Here is an 18,627-nt window from a genome sequence, read left to right as displayed (position 1 = left end):
GTAAAAATTGTAAAAACTTGTTAGTTCTGGAACACAATATGGTTTCATGACTGAAGCACTCACATTTGCGATCATATTTTTTTTTATTTTATTGTTGACTCCCTCCCTCGCCTAAGAGGTCACTCCGGAGACACGCCAAGGAAGATCGTTGGTGAATTACACAAACAATTTCTATAGCTTTATTCACAATAAGGCTATAGAAATTGTTTGTGTAATTCACCAACGATCTTTCTTTACGTTTTATCGCGTATGCCGACACTTCGGAGTGACTTCCAATTCGATTGTTTACATTTATTTAATGATTCAACATATTTGAACAAATATAGAACATTTTCTATCTGATGATTATATGAGGCGGTGGTGCAGTGGTAAGCATACTCGCTTTACACTCTGAAGGTCTGGGTTCGCTTCGAAAGTCAGGCAACAAAACATCACATTGTTAAAATGACAAAATTAATGTAGGCGGAAATTGCAAAGAATAATTTCTCTAAAAGAGAATAAAACTAAAAAAAATAGATAAAAATAAATAGATAAAAAAATATTCTTTTTTTAATTTCTAGAACTATCGCGGAAATGATCTTCTAGAAGTGTCGCTGGAGTGACTTCCAAGACGACACGCTGGCGTGGTTCATTTCTTCACAACGTAGGTCACTTCAGGGTGACTTCTGCGACTATCGCCGCGACTCATCGCCCTGGGCGACACGCCTAAGTCACTTCCTCGTTAGTTTTTGCTTGCAGTGTTCAAGGTTCATTACTAGGCACGGTTATCCACCTTAAGCCATGTTTCTATTACAGTCTTTTGCAGGGTTCACCTTCTTAATGAGGATTTATTTGACGTATAGTAAGTTTACATTTACGAAATCGAGTCGATTTCAACTGTCAATTGCTCTGTGTATACGTCAAATGAAATCGCATCTGAAATCCATTGGATTTCATTTGACGTTTAAGCAATGGAATTGACAGTTGAAATCGAGTGGATTTCGTAAATGTAAACCTAGCAGTATACGCAAAAGAATTTGGCATTTGAAACCCAGTGGGTTGGTTAATGCCATGTTCAGACCAGCATTTGAATCACGTTATTCGCTCTCATAATTATGTACACGAATTAACCCGTTCATACGACATGGTACACAATTCATAGCAACATGATTCATACTTTCATATTTTTTATTTACTGAATTTAAAGAATGTTTCAGCCAAAAGACGAGTAAAATTAATTGATATAAACTGAAAAAATATTTGTCCTTCTTTCAGATATCTATTTAATATTAAATAATATTATTTTCATTCATCTTTTCTATTTTTTCTCACAATTTTGGTGTTTTCAGCACATTTTTTTTAATTTTTCTATTTTCAAAATTATCGAGAGAGAGACCTGCCAAAACAACTTTTTGGTATACAGACATTCAGGCAGGCATTTGATTTTTGTTCCTAAATTTGTACGCGAATTTAAAACGATGGACAAGAAATGCAGTTGCAGTAAAAGAGAAGAGAAAATTTGCTATGATTTGAATGTATAATTATCGTTAAACCTTTTACTTTTCATTCACGTTTTGCAGTTTATCTAAAAATATTTGGGTTTTTAATAAATTTTTAAATTTTATATTTTTTCTGTCATAATTAATTTATTTCGATAAATTCTCTCATCTGTTAGAGATGGGACATATTTTATAGTCGTTCTGAGAGTAATTTAAATTGAACAATGTATAAAAATCGTTGTTCGTTCTCAAAATTTTGTATGGGAAATGAAGTAATTATATCGTAATTTGGGGTCGAACAACGAATAGAGAGCGAATTAGCGTTAGTCTGAACAAGGCATAAGTCCGGTTATATACAATCGTACTATTATAGCAAGTTTACATTTACGAAATCAAGTCGATTCCAACCGTCAATTCCTTTTCGTATACGTCAAATCAAAACTCATCTGAAATCCATTTGATTTCATTGGACGTTTATGCAATGGAATTTACAGTTAAAATTGACTCGATTTGGTAAATGTAAACGTACTATTAGTCTTCATTTGAAAAATGTTTTTGTAGCGAAGAATGCACAAAAAAGATAAACCAAAACCACGGAAACGCTTGGTTTTGGGATCCCTCATTATTAGTTAGGATCGTTATATTTTCACGTAGAAGCTTGAAATTTTGCATGTGTTGCCACTAACTACATGGTGGCTGTAGGGGGTTTTCAGCTTCCGAGTCATTTTGCCAGGATGCATGGGCTTGCCCTTCAAACAAACTTGTACCATCGTAAAAGGGGCCTCGAGTACATCCTGCTGCAAGGAAAATCGAAACTATTCAAGAGGAGGTATTAAACTGCGCTTTTCAGAAATTTTGTGTGGAGGGTACCCGAAGGAGTGGAGCGATATAGTCCATATTCGAATCTGATCTATATCTGGTAGAAATATTACGATGAGCAAAGTATGGACCAAATCGGTTATTCCCTTCGCACCATTATAGCGAAAAATTAATTAAAATCTAACGAATAATGGCATTCGCCCTAAAAAGGCAAACATTAAAAGTAAAAGCTGATGACCTTTGTTGCCAATGCTCCTGTACTCCTAGTAATTATTCTTATATTTACTATAAGTATAATTGTAAATAAATAAATAAAATATGTAAATAAAAATAAAAATTCAGCTAAGCGCGGCTGGGATTTGAACATGTGTCGTCACCAACCAACAGAAAATATTGAAAATATCGTTCTAAATCACAATCCACTAAATAAATCTTTTAATATAAAAGACACGATAGAAAAAAGCCTTCGATTGTAATATGATGCAATATTGGAAAAATTGATTTCTAGAAAAAAAGGGTACTCGTCTTTGGAAGTAAAAAGCTTCAATTTAAATTCACACATGCAAATTTGTAATGTGGTAAATAAATTTCTTCACTAAAAATTATGGACATCGGTGAACTTTTTGGAATCGTTCCCATATAACAATACCCGATTTCAGGTGTTTTTATCGACGTTTTCGGCCCAATTTGGATGTAATTTGACACTTGTATTTCATAGTTGTAAAAAAAACTTCTTAACCAAATATTTTACATTTTATACACTGGTCACACGTTTTGGAATAGCCCCCATATAACGGTACCGCACGATTTCCTTTATAAAGTATCTATCGACGTTTTTGGCTCAAATTGGCAATAAAATAAATCTAAATTTAATATGTTTCGAAAAATATACTCTAGTAGGTATAACTATTTCTATAGATACTGATTATGAAACATTTCTTAATTGTTAGTACAAGCGAATGCATCCTGCAATTAAAATGCATTTCTTAGAAATATTTTGAATAAAATTGTTTGTTTACATCTGATCATTATTTTTAATTAAAACATTAGAAGTGTTGGCAGGTCTAAAAAAAGACTAACAAAATTTTACTTAAATGAGCAGCTATAGAATTAAGAAAATAGCGTATGTATGTATGTAGATGAATGTATACACATTATAAAAATGTAACGTCAATAACCTCTTGAAAATAATTATTTTCAGGTATTTGTATAATCTTTTCAAATCTCCAATAACATAATCTGCTGTTTTGCCACAGCTTATTCTTAATGAAACAAGAAATAAAATAGGTCTCGTGTCATAACATACATACATACTATGTATGTAGGCGTATGTACTATATGTAGAAACTAGATTAAAAATTCTAATGGATGTGGATAAAATGCATCTTGGCTTCTTTCCTTCCACATGCCTGAATCTGTTCAAATCCAATAATAATGCATTCATATTCATGTTTCTGCTAAAAAAAACAACATCATCACACTTACAATTATAATAAATCTATGAAAGATGGCTTTGTATTATAGTACAGAAGATTTCTTCTACACTTTGTAAAAAAACAGCCGAAAGAAAAAAGTGAGCAAAAATGTTTTACCACTAACGAGCTGAAATCTTTATGGGCGGTTGCACCCAAACCCCCCCAAATGTAGAACTTTCAAATGTAAATAACTTTGTTCGTTGTTGTTGCAGATACTCCAACAGTGTTTCTTACAAAGTTGTGGTTGTTGTAGTCCTTGTTGTCATCATTTATGGCTCCCCATCTTTCCGTGGCAGTTTGGTTGGGAAGCGCGCTGCGCTTTTACCCCCATTTGTTCCCATTTGTTTCTTCGGCTGTGTTAGTGTGTATATGTGTGTCCGTACAAGTTTTATATTTTAATAAATTTTAATTATGCATTCACATGAAAAGATTATCAACTTTAGCTGTATGATGTTGTTGTAGCTGCTGTTCTTGTGTTCTTTTTCTTGTTGCATAAGTATCATAAGTTGTGCATTTTATTTTTTAATTACTACAACCTAAGAATAGGCAAGGTGGAGTTGTTGACTGCAAACACATAATCATCCATCACCTTAGAATTTGTCTTTCAATTGGTTGGATCTGATTTTCAACATCTTCGAAATCAACAACATCATACACGGCAGATATAAGAACCAGGTCATATGCTGATTTGGATTGACAAAAAGGACAAGAACGTGAATAATTACTGCATTACAGTAATTATTTTACAAAATTTTCATCTGACATTATCTACCAGTCCTAGATTTCCTTGAGATGTTCTATAGCTTGTTTGCACTTATGAAGATTAACTCACTGGATCTATTAAATCTTTGCTGTTTGCATATACCACTGAGAGGATTAAAGTGGGAGTCCGATGATTTTTATTTACATTTTAATATACATACATATATCAAGCTTTTTGTAAAAAAAAGTTATGTTGAAACTGAGGTATGGGCTATTGTTACTCGCGAACAGTTGTAATATACCATGACCTTTGAACGTACTTAGGTAAACTGAAGGGTTTTAGCTCGGTTCACCGATGGATTTTTAAAAACAACAATTTAAGCGGAAACTGTGGTCGTATTAATTATGTTAATTTTCAATTAGTGGTTTTACAACACAATGCAGAGCTTAATGCTCAAAGGAGAAGTTAAAGAACACACTTCAGAGTTGAAGTTTCTAATGTATGATCTTTTAATATATCCACTGTATCTACCTCAAACGGATGCTGACATTTTGAAGACTGAAAAATGTTTTTTTTTTTTTTGAAATTTTGCTCTAATCGGGACGCGCAGCTGGATTTATCTAAATATAGTATACATTTAGATAAATCCAGCTGATTGTAGTACTCGCGATTACGCGTTTTTAATGTATAACATGAGCGTGTAGCCTTCATAGGATCACAGTAATCTGCGCCCAAAGGCGGTATTGCCGCCTTTTCAATATTGTATAATCCCAGAGGGGATATTATTTATCAACCTATATTTGCATGAAAAACATCAAAATTATGTCTTTACTAACCACTAATATATTTTAAATATAAATGCAACATATAATAATTCAAGCTAGTGATGATAGGCTCAACATATTCGTACACAAAGTTTACGTTGTTCTACTATAACTACAAAATGATAACAACAGTGAAAATCATTAGATACATTTGAAATTACAATCTTCCAAAAAAAAAAAAAAAAAACATAACAGCGAGAAATTGATCAATAAAAAAGAGGCGTCAGAGAAAACTTTTTCCTTCGATATTCATACGACATTCTTCCAAAATCGTTCAGAAATCTTTACGAAGATTCGGAAGGTACCTCAGATTTGCTTACGACACTATTCCGTAATCTGTACGAAAATTCGGACGAAAAAATTCGCATTCCGAATTTCCCAAGGATTTTCTTCCGATTTCGTTCCGAATTCTGACCGAAATCGATTCGATTTCGATCCGACATTTCGTTCCGAAATTATTTCAACCACTTCATACAACTTTCGTTAAGATATCGTTACGATTTCGGACGTAACGTCCGAATTTTGTTCCCATTTCGTTACGATGTCGGTACGATTGGTTTGTTGGGTATGACCGACAGCATTTGTGATAGTATGTGTAAATTCCCAGCCAGCATTTGGAAGATTGTTTTTTCAAAAATCACATTGAGGGGTCATTTTAGAGTCCTTTTGGTGATCAAAAAATGATTAAGTCGCTTGTATGATCAGAAAGGGACTCGAAGGTGACTCCCTGTAACGATTGAAAAGAGTTCAAATTAAAATACAACAACAAATGTGTAGTAATCACAAATAAATCATTTAGGCGTTTAAAATGTGACTATTTTTTCGTTATTTATTGTCACATTTTGATCATCAGAAGATTGAAAAATGCTTAATCATCATGGTCATCCAATCCAATCAATGGTCATCCAGGTGTTTGAAAAGTGATTATAATTATGTATCTTCTGATCATATTTTGAACAGATAGGTGATTAAATACGGATTGTTTTGTTTTATTTTTGTTTTGTTGAAAATAATTCTCATATACATTTTCTACAAAACTTTGATATAAATGTAACGTATAATATTTAAGTATAGTACACATTGACAAGCAAAACTGACAGTCATCGAAGTCTATTTCGTGAATATCAAAGCCTAATTGAAAATTTTCTTTTATAATCTCTAAATAATACCGTAAATATAGTATTTCAAACGTTTTTGGCAAAATAAAAGTTGTTATTTGCCGGAAAATTGTCCTTAAAGTACGTTGACTGTCAGTTTTGACTGTTAGTGTGTACTTCCCTTAAGAGTATAGACAAACACAACCATGATACAATAAGAAGGTAGCAGCAACTGCCGTTTTTGGTAACATAAGATGCAGGGACGTACGCAGGGGGGGGCACGGGGGGCCCGGGCCCCCCCGAAATGGTTTGGTCCGACAAAATTTTTTGAGCTACTTTAACTAATTATTACGATTTCTTCTCTAGAATAATTTTTGTTTTTGAAATTTCAAATGAAAACTGATATTGTTCTGAAGGTTCTTTACTGAAAATGTACTTTATCAACAAGCTGTCTGAAAAAATATTTAAAATTTTTTGTTTGAATACGCTCTTTGAGAGAAACTTCTAGCAAAACTGAATTCCTTCCTTATGCCATGCCTGTGTTTTGGAATTTGTATTCAAAAGGATTACAAATTCCTTATCGTGCGGATTACAAATACATAAAATGAAGTGTCTATTGGATAATATGTACGACATATCAAGGGTTTTCCGTGGAGTATATCTCGAAAACCAATTAGAAAATTGATTTACTGCCTTCATCAATATTTTGTTTTCCAATTTTATATTAACTTATTGCTAAATAGTGGGAGAAAATAATGGAGAAAAAGTTATTGTTGTGAATCATAAAGTGATAATATCTGATATAAATAGCATACCCATCTGAATTTTTTCCTATCAGTATTTGTAGCTGAAAACAACCGTAAACGAAATAAATGCTCAAACTTTGGTTATTTGGTATCCCTGCTAGCATTTGGAAGACTGTTTGTTCAAAAATCACATTGAGGAGTCTTTTTAGAGTCCCTTTGGTGATCAAAAATTGATTAAGTCGCTTGTATGAACAGAAAGGGACTCGAAAGTGACTCCCTATAATGATTAAAAAGAGTTCAATTTAAAATACAACAACAAATATGTAGCAATCACAAATAAATCGTTCAGGTGTTTAAAATGTGACCATTTTTTGTTATTTATTGTCACATTTTGATCATCTGGAAGATTGAAAAATGCTTAATCAAAAAAGGCTCGTGCAGGTGTTTGAAAAGTGATTATAATTATGTATCTTCTTATCATATTTTGAACAGTTAGGTGATTAAAAACTGATTGCTTTGTTTTATTTTTATTTGGTTGTAAATAGAAAAATAAAATTCTCATATACACTTTCTACAAAACTTTGATATAAATGTAACGTATAATATTAAGTGTATATACAAACACATGTTCAGGTTTTGCCCAGTGAAATGAAGAAGCAGTATACTCACCACGCTACATAAAGGAAAGACATAACAAAGAAGAAAAGACAACAAAACAGAGGAAAGAAACAAAAAAGAATAAAGAGAAAATTATTTTAATTTATTTCGTCTAATAAAAAGACTCATATATGACTCCCTAAAGACTCGCAAACGATATGAACATGACTCTAAAAAAACTCGAAAAAGAGTCCCAAATTAATCAACAAATCACCAATAAATGATTGAAATACGACTCGAAAAAGACTTTATATACCATCAGAAAATGGGCAAAAATGACTCGAAAATAATGCAGAGGAAGACTCATTTGTGATTTCCTTAGACGAGTCGCCTGAGGTTATGTTTTCCTACCGACAAAGGAGTCATTTATGATCAGAAAATGAGCTCATATTCCAGCTTTTTAGTCGTGCAGTCGGATCAAAAAAGACTCGAATTTGATTAAAATTTTCAAAAAATGCTGGCTGGGATTGTATTAAAATCAGCTGTTATTTGTATTGTATATCACGGTGCTCTTGAAACAACTTTAAACGAATGAAGCTTACACCTGGGTTCATAGACGAAAAAAAAATAAGAAAACGCATTTTTAGGGTATTTCAGGTTTTGACCGTTTTGCTGAAAACCACAAGCCCTATCCAAATGGAACTAAAGAAAATGTTGTAGCTGTGAAAATTCTTGTTCTCTTATGATATTTTCTCTTATGATATATATCGTCTCCTTATAAAACAATGTCATTACTGCAATTTCCCAAATTAAACTTATATATCTTAAAAATGGTACAACCTAGGAAAAAATAAATCATCCAATCTTGTAGAGAATTTTCACAGCTACAACATTTTCTTTAGACTCATTTCGATACGATTTGTGGTTTCCAAGCAAAATCGTGAAAACCTAAAAAACCCTAAAATTGTGAATATTGATCGCGATTTATTTAAAAATCCCTCCGGCGATTTTTTCTGTTTTCTTTATTTTTCTTATCTATGAACATTACTGTTTCAGAATCCGCGAAATCTTCTCATGTGTAAGCGGTTTTCATCAAAAGTAAGATAAGGCGCACTGAGCATGATATTGTTTTATAAGGAGTCGATACGGTCAGTGCATTGTCTCAATTTGAACTTCTATATCTCAAAAACGGTAAAGCCTACAAAAATATCATTAAGAGCAATCTTGTGGAGAATTTTCACAGCTATAACATTTTCCTTAGACCCATTTACATAGGATTCGCGGTTTCCAAGCAAAACCATGATAACATAAAGAACCCCTAAAAATGTGAACTTAAATCGCGATTTATTCGAAAATCCCTCCGGCGATTTTTTTTGTTTCTAGATATTTCTCATCTATGAGCATTGTAGTTTCAGAATCTGCAAAAACTTCACAGGTGTAAGCACCATTCATTTAAAATTAGTTAAGGCGCACCGTGTAGTCTTAATGAAATTGAAATATAATGAATATAAAACAATGAAATATCTCAAATAAATCATTTTAAAAAGCGACTGAGTGCAACTAAAAATCAAATAATTTTATTCTAAAAAGTTAGCTTTTATTACTTAAAAATACCCAAAAACATCTTAAAACGCTTCTTGCATAGAATCATGCAAAATAAGTGATAAACATCTAAAATTGATTTCATCCTAGCTGCACCATGCCCTTGTAAAAATCATGACTTCTTTCACTTAAAAAGACATAGTTACTTGCACTCATAATTTAACCATTTTTTTGGCTACAAACAAATATGCAGTCTGATATTTCTTGCACCTATGATTATCTTTTTGGATACAAGCATTTTGCTGAGTAATTAAAATACCATGATATATACATCGCTTCTTGTATTCTTGAGAATTTTCTTTGCAAAAAGTTATTATAAATGTAAACATTGCTAAAATGTGAAAATTTTATGAAATGGATTCAAATCCGACATTGTCAAAATGTGAAGAACGGAATGCATTTTTAATGACTCTGCGTAGACTGCTTCTAAAAAAGCTATTCAATCACTACTTCACATAGAACAACTTCAAATAGATTTTGCTGGGTAACGCCAATAATAGAGAAGTTGTACACCCGAAATATTTCGAAGTTATTGTCGGAAAATTTATACGTTCAAAAATGGAGACGAAATTCGGAAACTTCCTGGCTTTACAATTTACAGAACAAAAATTGGCTATGTAGTCCGTATTCTATATGTCTATGTATGTAGACAAACCCGACTGCTACTTTTTCTTGATTGGTTGTTGGAAACCATTGATGTATCAGATGGAGTTTTTTGACTCAACTATCTTTTCAGGATATAGCTAAAAGGTTGCCGAGTTTGTTTTAAAGGTTTTTCTTCGATCATGTTTTTGTGAAGCCTCAAACAGTACTACGAGTTGGATTCGCAGTCTATGAGTCGTAGATTGCATCGCCCAGCTCCTGATATTTTTTTTTAATGTAACTTTCTGAATGTTTAGTTGGCTTTCATTGACTCTATCGCTTCTGGTAAAATAGTAAAGCTTTCGTGTTTTTAAGCAATAAAAGAATATTATTTTCTAACAATAATACAAAACTTTTTTAATGGCACTGAAATTAGTGTGTAATATATGCACTTTAAAGAAGAAACGGTGTTATGTTCGGGTCAAACTGTTTACATCCTCCAAACACTGTATATATCTATTCGACATATTCGCACTTTTTGCATGGAAGTTCTTTCACCAGAAGGATTTCCAAAATCCATATTAGTGACGATATTTTAAAAACTTATGCTAATAGCCTCAACAACACAACACATGGTCGTATGTCAAACTGTCCATAGTATCCTGAGGCTAAAAACTGACAAATTTTCCAAAAAAATTTCAAATGACGCCTGCCGACACTACGTGTTGCCTAGTCCAGAAGGTTTTTAGTGTCCCTCGTGAATAAAGTCATCAAAAACCCCTTTAAAATAGCTTTACGTAACGATACATAACATTTTTAATTTTCATGATTTTTGGTCAAGCTGGGCCCCCCCCGAAATGAAATCCTGCGTACGTCCCTGATAAGATGTCAAAATTTGACATAAATTCAATGCAATTGACACATTATGTTACCATCAGCTGGGCTGATAATGCTACCTTCTTATTGTATCATGAACACAACACATGTTCACTATTCATTCCGATAACAGAAAGCAAAAAATGTTATCGTAGTAAAAAATAGTAGCTTTTTGCAGGTTCTGGAACAGAGCAACTCTGTAGTGGAATTCTGTGACTCATTTTTTGAGTTACCGACAAAAATCGGTAACATTAAAACGCAAAATTATGAATGAAAAGTATCAATAAAAGTTGACAGCACTGTTGCTATCGGTAGAATTTAGCAGCAGCTTTATTTTGGTTGTTAACTTACCGAAAAATTTCGTTAATTACCGAAATTATAAACATTTTAATTTTAGCGATATTTGTCGGTAACTCGAAAAATGAGTTACAGAATTCCACTACAGGTAAAGGGGATAATTAAAAGTCATAGCAAAGCAGAAAAGACAACACAAAGGAAAGAACAAAAAAAAGAACAATAAAAAAAGAAAATTCTTTTAATGTTTTCGTCTAATAAAATGACTTATAAATGACTCCCTAAAGACTCATAAACGATAATATACATGACTCAAAAAAGACTCGAAAAAGAGTCCCAAATTAATCAACAAATCACCAATAAATGATTAAAATACGACTCGAAAAAGACTTTATATACAATCAGAAAATGGGCAAAAATGACTCGAAACTAATGCAAAGGAAGACTCATTTGTGATTTGCTTAGAAGAGTCGCCTGAGGTTATGTTTTCCTACCGACAAAGGAGTCATTTATGATCAGAAAATGAGCTCATATTCCAGCTTTTTAATCGTGCAGTCGGATCAAAAAAGACTCGAATTTGACTAAAATTTTCAAAAAAAAAAATGCTGGCTGGGTTATTGAACATTTGAGAATGTATTGGTCTGTTCCAGTACTGCAAGAATCTACTAATTTTTACTATTTTTTCCGATAACATAAAGGAAAAAATGTTATCGTAGTAAAAAATAGTAGCTTCTTGCAGGTTCTGGAACAGAGTAAATGTGTGAGTTTTTCAAGACTGATAAAAATCAAAACTGTTTTGATTTCAAAATGAGCCCCGCATCAGTCTGGTGAATCGTGATATCCTATGATACCCATATTGTCATGGTCGGCTGTAAAAATATGAGAGATAACATTGGTATTTACGGAACCTTGAAGGCCCATATCTCCGGATGTATGGACTTGTGCAAGACAACGTTTATATCGTTATACTCAGAACCCCAAGGGCCATATGATACAGAGACCTAAACTGGACTTGTTCCTTTTAAATCCCAAGTGTTTTAAATTAAAATTAATTAAATTTCAGATTTTATCTTCTTATTTTCTTCACATATATTGTTTATTTCTTCGCTAAGCATTGCAATATAAACGGGACATAACAAAATAAATATGTTATCTTAAGCTTGAGCTTTCCTTGAGGTGCCATTATAAATATATTATAAAATACATACATATGTATGTAGGTATTTCCAACGAACATACAATTTCAAGTTTTAGTATCCAATTTATTCTTCTAAAACATTATCCAACCACTGTTGTATATCATCCTTATTGTCTCCAGATGGTGGACGTGTAGTAGCATTTCCGAGTGTTCCGGGTGTGGCAGGTGCACTAATTGCTGGTGTATTTCGTCCAGACTGAATGCTGGCCTTTGACATTTGATCCGTAGTCATATTTAATAACTCATCCAGTTCATCGGGTGCCTCAGCCGCTTTCTTGGCATTAGAAGATTGAGATTTTTGACTCTTTGCTGAATTTGTTTTACGGCTAGCAGAGCTAATTTGGATACGTGGATTATCAATATGTTCCTTTAAGACATTCTGATAAGTCTTCTCTGCCAATTCGGCAGTCTTTTCCATGCCTACTAGCTGTTCATTGGTAAACATTGATGATGAAAAATCCATACGTTTATAGAAGGGAATAGTTTGAAGGCCCACATTGATTAGCTTTAAATTTAGTGTAAAATATTCACTCGCTTCAGTGTTATCGAGAAAGGCTTCATTCTCTGCCTGCTCCCACTGCTTTTCCGAAGAGAACTTAAAATGGCCACCAACAGACAAAGGCATTTGAGACATTAAATGGAAATCACCAGCTCTCATTTGTTCATTTTCTTCATCTTCCAGATTCATGTCCATATTGACATATTCCATTTGCGTTGTTACTCTTTGCCCACGACCTTTAACCCACTCATTTCGATCCATAAATCGTTCATCACTGGAGTCCACTACATCCACGTATCCTCTGATCGGTTCCTGTTTCTCTGAGCTGGACGAAGTTTTGCAATATTTACTTTTGTTGCGATAGAAAGTCTTCATCTTATGACGTTTGCTAGAAAAATTTATACGAATTTTCGAATTTTTGTGAGAATTGTAACCAATAGATACCAATAGATAGTACTAGACCTACTCTTTCGATCGATTGTCCTTTCCTTCCATTTTATTGTGGTTTCCTTGGAGATTTTTCAGGAAATTGCTAATTGTGGTGGTGTTGCCAGATGCGGGGGTATTTGCAACAAACGTAAACCTTGGATTTTTTTTGGAATTTTGGCTTCTTTAATAGTTTCCAATTTGATCCAAAAATATGTTATAAAAAAAATATAAAATTAAAAAAACAAAAACCATATGTTTTTTGTTTTATGTTTTTTTTGTGATATCATTTCCACGTGATTAGCTCAATCCACGTGATATCATCTCCACGTGAATGCTTGTTTTTCCCAAAGACATAGAACTGTAAAGATTGGACATAGTGCATAATGCAGTTCAATTTTGCTATTAAACCATAGAGGGTGTTTGTGTATAACATACAACTAACAGAACAGGACGTCAACAAAAACAAGTATAACATAGTTTTATGTCACCATATTGGAACATAACATTATGTTAGACCTCCAGCACCATCTGCCGATGTATAGTGGCAATGCAAATGTCCCATCTTGTTATATTTTATGTCTTTGTTTTTCCAAAGACATAGAACTGTAAAGATTGGACATAGTGCATAATGCAGTTCAATTTTGCTATTAAACCATAGAGGGTATTTGTGTATAACATACAACTAACAGAACACGACGGCAACAAAAACAAGTATAACATAATTTTATGTCACCATATTGGAACATAACATTATGTTAGACCTCCAGCACCATCTGCCGATGTATAGTAGCAATGTAAATGTCCCATCTTGTTATATTTTATGTCTTTGTTTTTCCCAAAGACATAAAAGATAATAAGATGGGACATTTCCATTGCTACTATACATCGGCAGATGGCGCTGGAGGTCTAACATAATGTTATGTTCCAATATGGTGACATAAAATTATGTTATACTTGTTTTTGTTGCCGTCGTGTTCTGTTAGTTGTCTGTTATACACAAACCCCATCTATGGTATAATAGTAAATTGAACTGCATTATGCACTATGTCCAATCTTTACAGTTCTATGTCTTTGTTTTTCCCCATGGTACCAAGGTACATTTATACAAGGTAGAAGTGACAATCAGCTGTGTTCTTACTTTTTTTGTAAATTTAGTTTTCAAAATGTAATAGAGTCTACTCATGAAATTTGAAACTTCGAAATTTGCTGCCATAAAATACTGTTTTTCTTCCTAAACGTGTAATAAAAATGACGTACGACAGTTCTGAATGCTTTATATTTACATTGTCATTCAAATTTGTTCTATTTTGGAGGATTTTCAAAATGTTTTTTTGTTTTTCCTGAGAAAATTTTTGGAACGACCCTATTATTCAATATTTTCTTTGACAATTAATTTTCAATACCAACAATGTTGTTTTTGTAAATTTGTTAGTTGTTGTAATTCATGCACATACCTTCTATAAATGTACCTTGCATGGTACAATTATTAAGCATGGCATACACTATCAAATTGGCTTGTCCATCCGATGAACTCCTTCTGTACGTGTGTGCTTGATAAGTGTGTAGCAAATCATTCAATCAGCCTTCAATCTGCAACCGAAATCTTCAAATTTTCCTCTAAAAAACGAATGAACTTAAATTTTTTATTTCTTTCCAAACACAATGTTTTCTTTTTTCAAAATTTCTTTTTGACAATTTTGAAAATAAACTATATTCATTGGATTGATGAGGTTTCATTTTGAAAATCAAAACTATTTTGATTTTCCTCAATCCATAAAATACACACACATTCTCATATTTTGAAAAATGTACACGTACTACTACAAATGTTGACATCAAAATTTGATAGTGTATGGGGCGCGTTACAGGTAAAAGCAAGTCCCAGCTAGTAATACTAGTGTCAAATACAATATGAAGTTTATGAAGTTTTTCTTTTCGTTAATTGTCAATTAATATTTATATATATTTTTTTTACTTTTTGATAAACAAACATTAAACACATATTTTTGAAGTTACCCCCCCCCATACCATTGCTATCGCAAACGATATCGTTTTCGAATGTTTTGCGATAGTTTTGCGGATATTTTGTTCGAGAACGACACACGAAAACGAATCAAAAACGATTCACTGGTCGCTCTGTTTGTGGCAGTAAAACTTTCGTTTTCGAAGTATCGATAATAATATTATTTTCGAATCAAAAACATTACGGAAACATATAATTTAGCGATACTTTAACGATTCATTTTAGATATCGCTAGAAGCTCTTTAATGTTATTATTATCGATAGTTTTGGTGTTTCATTTTCCATTCGTTCCCCAATAATTAAAGGGTATTTTAGGTAAATTTCAATACCTATATTTTTATTGAGTTAGGAAAGTGTATTGCAAAAACTAAAAATAATATAATTCTATGCAAGAATTGCAAAATAAACAGAAAACATAACAATTAATTCAAAGCATTAAATGGCGGGAAAACTAAGACTATATAGATATAAATTTCTTCATTTTTATTTTTAGATTCATCGAACTTTTGCTTTTCATATGTCATTTCGCGGCTTTTACAACCCTGTCATGAGCGTTTTACAACTCTGTCATCCAGGGAAAATCCCAGGTCAGCCACCATGTCACCCGGGTATATTTAAAACGAGAGAAAAGATATATGTCAAAAATTAATATTTAAAATAGACTTAATATAAATATACATACTCCGAATTGCAGTTTTTAGTTGCTGTTCACACGCCAAGAAACCTTTTAGGCCAGGTAATCGGAGAATATTTTCGACATCGATTGAATCTTCTGACACTATGTGTCCACTTCTTCCAGGGACGTAAACACGCGTCAAACGTTCTTCAACGTCAGGAGTCTCACCTTCAATGGATTCTTCATGCAATATGTATCCACTTCTTCCAGGGGCATAATTTTCTCATCTTATTCAAAAGTCCCTTCATCTGGTATATTTGCTCAGCTCCTAGGCTTTCGATTACAAGTTTCACAAAAATATTTTCAACTTTTCTTTTATAAAAAACATATAGCACAATAAAATTTCGCGATTGTTATTTACACAACTTATAAATAAACCAAATTCTTTTAATTCAACTAAATAAACGAATTCACATGAAACTTTTTACAAACTGATTTTAATTTGAAAAAATAAAATTTGACAACAATTCCAAATATTTTATTTTTGGCCTACACTATCGAAAAAACCCTTGTATTCTGCTCGAAAATAATATCACTTTCGAAGTTTTGTGGCGAACTTTCGAATAATATCCGCACTTGGTATGGGGGGTATAGACTTCACGAGTAATATGTACGTGCGAACTTCGAATAAATAGATCCACAGGATGCAACTTTCGAATAGTTTAGCAATCTGTAAGGATGGTGTAAGAGAACAAAAGGCCGTGTAAAATTGTGTGTCAGGCATTGGCGGATACAGGTCAGTGCTATATTTATTTAGTGTCAAGTGGGTATTTATGTACTTAAAAATATATCATTGCAGACAAGGATCTGATGGAAAACATTATGAATGAAATTGCAATATATTGCACTGTGAATTATACGGAATAAGACAATTGCAGAGTATGGTTCCACTGCTATCATGGAACTTCAGTCGTTTTTTTTTTTTTTTTGTTATGACGAAGCAGATTTGTTCGAAATAGCCCTAGTAGGCACCTCTTGCTAAGGAAGAGTTATCAGAACACCAGTTAGAAAGATAGAACGTTTTCATCTTATGACGTTTGCTAGAAAAATTGATACGAATTTTTGTGAGATTTGTAACCAATAAACAGTACTAGACCTACTCTTTCGATCGATTGTCCTTTCCTTCCATTTTATTGTGGTTTCCTAGGAGATTTTTCAGGAAATTGCTAATTGTGGGGGTGTTGCCAGATGCGGTATTTGCAACAAACCTTGGATTTTTTTTTGGAATTTTGGCTTCTTTAATAGTTTGCTAATTTGCATCTTTGTGTTTATTTCAGCTCGAGTCCATATTTTGTTGTATTCAAATATTTGAATAACAACAAAATGTTTTACAGTGGATATGAAATTGATTAGTTGCGGGCGGAGGTTGGGAAGACTATAGTTTCAGTTGTCACCAAACAACTTCATCAGTTCCCTTTTGCCGCCGACTCTGTATCGATAAACAGGTCAATAAGCCCATCCAGCAAATTAAACAAAATGAGAAATTTGCTGTATGGCCCTAAAGCTGATTACCCTACAATTTGAGTCGAACTAAAGAATTTCATATCCACCACTGTTTTTATGTCGTCTTTGCTTTGCAAAGAATACGAACATTTGAATGTTGCTTCAATAAGCGGGGGTAAAACAACGAGAAAGTTGTTGTTTTTGCATTACGCATTGATCAACAAGGCCGTGCTGATGCCTATTATTGTTGTTGGCGTTTTCATTGTTGGACTGCAGAATTTTACATCTTTGTGTTTATTTCAGCTCGAGTCCATATTTTGTTGTATTCAAATATTTGAATAACAACAAAATGTTTTACAGTGGATATGAAATTGATTAGTTGCGGGCGGAGGTTGGGAAGACTATAGTTTCAGTTGTCACCAAACAACTTCATCAGTTCCCTTTTGCCGCCGACTCTGTATCGATAAACAGGTCAATAAGCCCATCCAGCAAATTAAACAAAATGAGAAATTTGCTGTATGGTCCTAAAGCTGATTACCCTACAATTTGAGTCGAACTAAAGAATTTCATATCCACCACTGTTTTTATGTCGTCTTTGCTTTGCAAAGAATACGAACATTTGAATGTTGCTTCAATAAGCGGGGGTAAAACAACGAGAAAGTTGTTGTTTTTGCATTACGCATTGATCAACAAGGCCGTGCTGATGCCTATTATTGTTGTTGGCGTTTTCATTGTTGGACTGCAGAATTTTACATCTTTTGGTCTGTTCCTTTACTTTTAAAAATGGTAACAGTGGCAAAAAATGGTAAAAGTGGTGAACTGGTCTCATATAAATTGTATGCTTTTTAAAGTAAAGGAACACTTTGCAGGTTAAAAATGGTAAGAAATGGTAACCTCAGGCACGTAAAGGAACAGAGCTTTTGTGTTTATTTCAGCTCGAGTCCATATTTTGTTGTATTCAAATATTTGAATAACAACAAAATGTTTTACAGTGGATATGAAATTGATTAGTTGCGGGCGGAGGTTGGGAAGACTATAGTTTCAGTTGTCACCAAACAACTTCATCAGTTCCCTTTTGCCGCCGACTCTGTATCGATAAACAGGTCAATAAGCCCATCCAGCAAATTAAACAAAATGAGAAATTTGCTGTATGGCCCTAAAGCTGATTACCCTACAATTTGAGTCGAACTAAAGAATTTCATATCCACCACTGTTTTTATGTCGTCTTTGCTTTGCAAAGAATACGAACATTTGAATGTTGCTTCA

The 18,627-nt window shown here is 33.1% G+C and overlaps 1 protein-coding gene and 1 long non-coding RNA gene across 4 annotated transcripts; both read right to left on the bottom strand.

The window, feature by feature from the left end:
• Positions 1–12,157: 12,157 nt before the first annotated feature.
• Aven (Apoptosis and caspase activation inhibitor) lies at positions 12,158–17,097 on the bottom strand. 3 transcript variants are annotated; one of them, XM_073979577.1, is made up of 2 exons: positions 17,019–17,094; positions 12,158–13,178 (listed from the first exon to the last, which is right to left on the bottom strand). In XM_073979577.1, the coding sequence occupies exons 1-2, from the start codon at positions 17,045–17,047 to the stop codon at positions 12,356–12,358; spliced, it is 852 nt and encodes a 283-aa protein (XP_073835678.1). In that variant the 5' UTR covers positions 17,048–17,094; the 3' UTR covers positions 12,158–12,355. The 3 variants fall into 3 exon arrangements, 2 of the variants coding, with proteins under 2 accessions (XP_073835678.1, XP_073835677.1); XM_073979576.1 differs by lacking the exon at positions 17,019–17,094 and adding an exon at positions 13,257–13,502; XR_012412086.1 differs by lacking the exon at positions 12,158–13,178 and adding an exon at positions 15,552–16,958 and having other exon boundaries at positions 17,019–17,097.
• LOC141400133 (uncharacterized) lies at positions 15,552–16,063 on the bottom strand. The gene is made up of 2 exons (XR_012412087.1): positions 15,925–16,063; positions 15,552–15,806 (listed from the first exon to the last, which is right to left on the bottom strand). It is a non-coding gene; the product is annotated as an uncharacterized lncRNA (long non-coding RNA).
• Positions 17,098–18,627: the final 1,530 nt, after the last annotated feature.

This window comes from Musca autumnalis, unplaced genomic scaffold, assembly GCF_047663935.1.
Source record: "Musca autumnalis isolate F117 unplaced genomic scaffold, ASM4766393v1 scaffold_3, whole genome shotgun sequence".
NCBI lineage: Eukaryota > Metazoa > Arthropoda > Insecta > Diptera > Muscidae > Musca > Musca autumnalis.
This window is presented reverse-complemented; position numbering and strand designations above follow the sequence as displayed.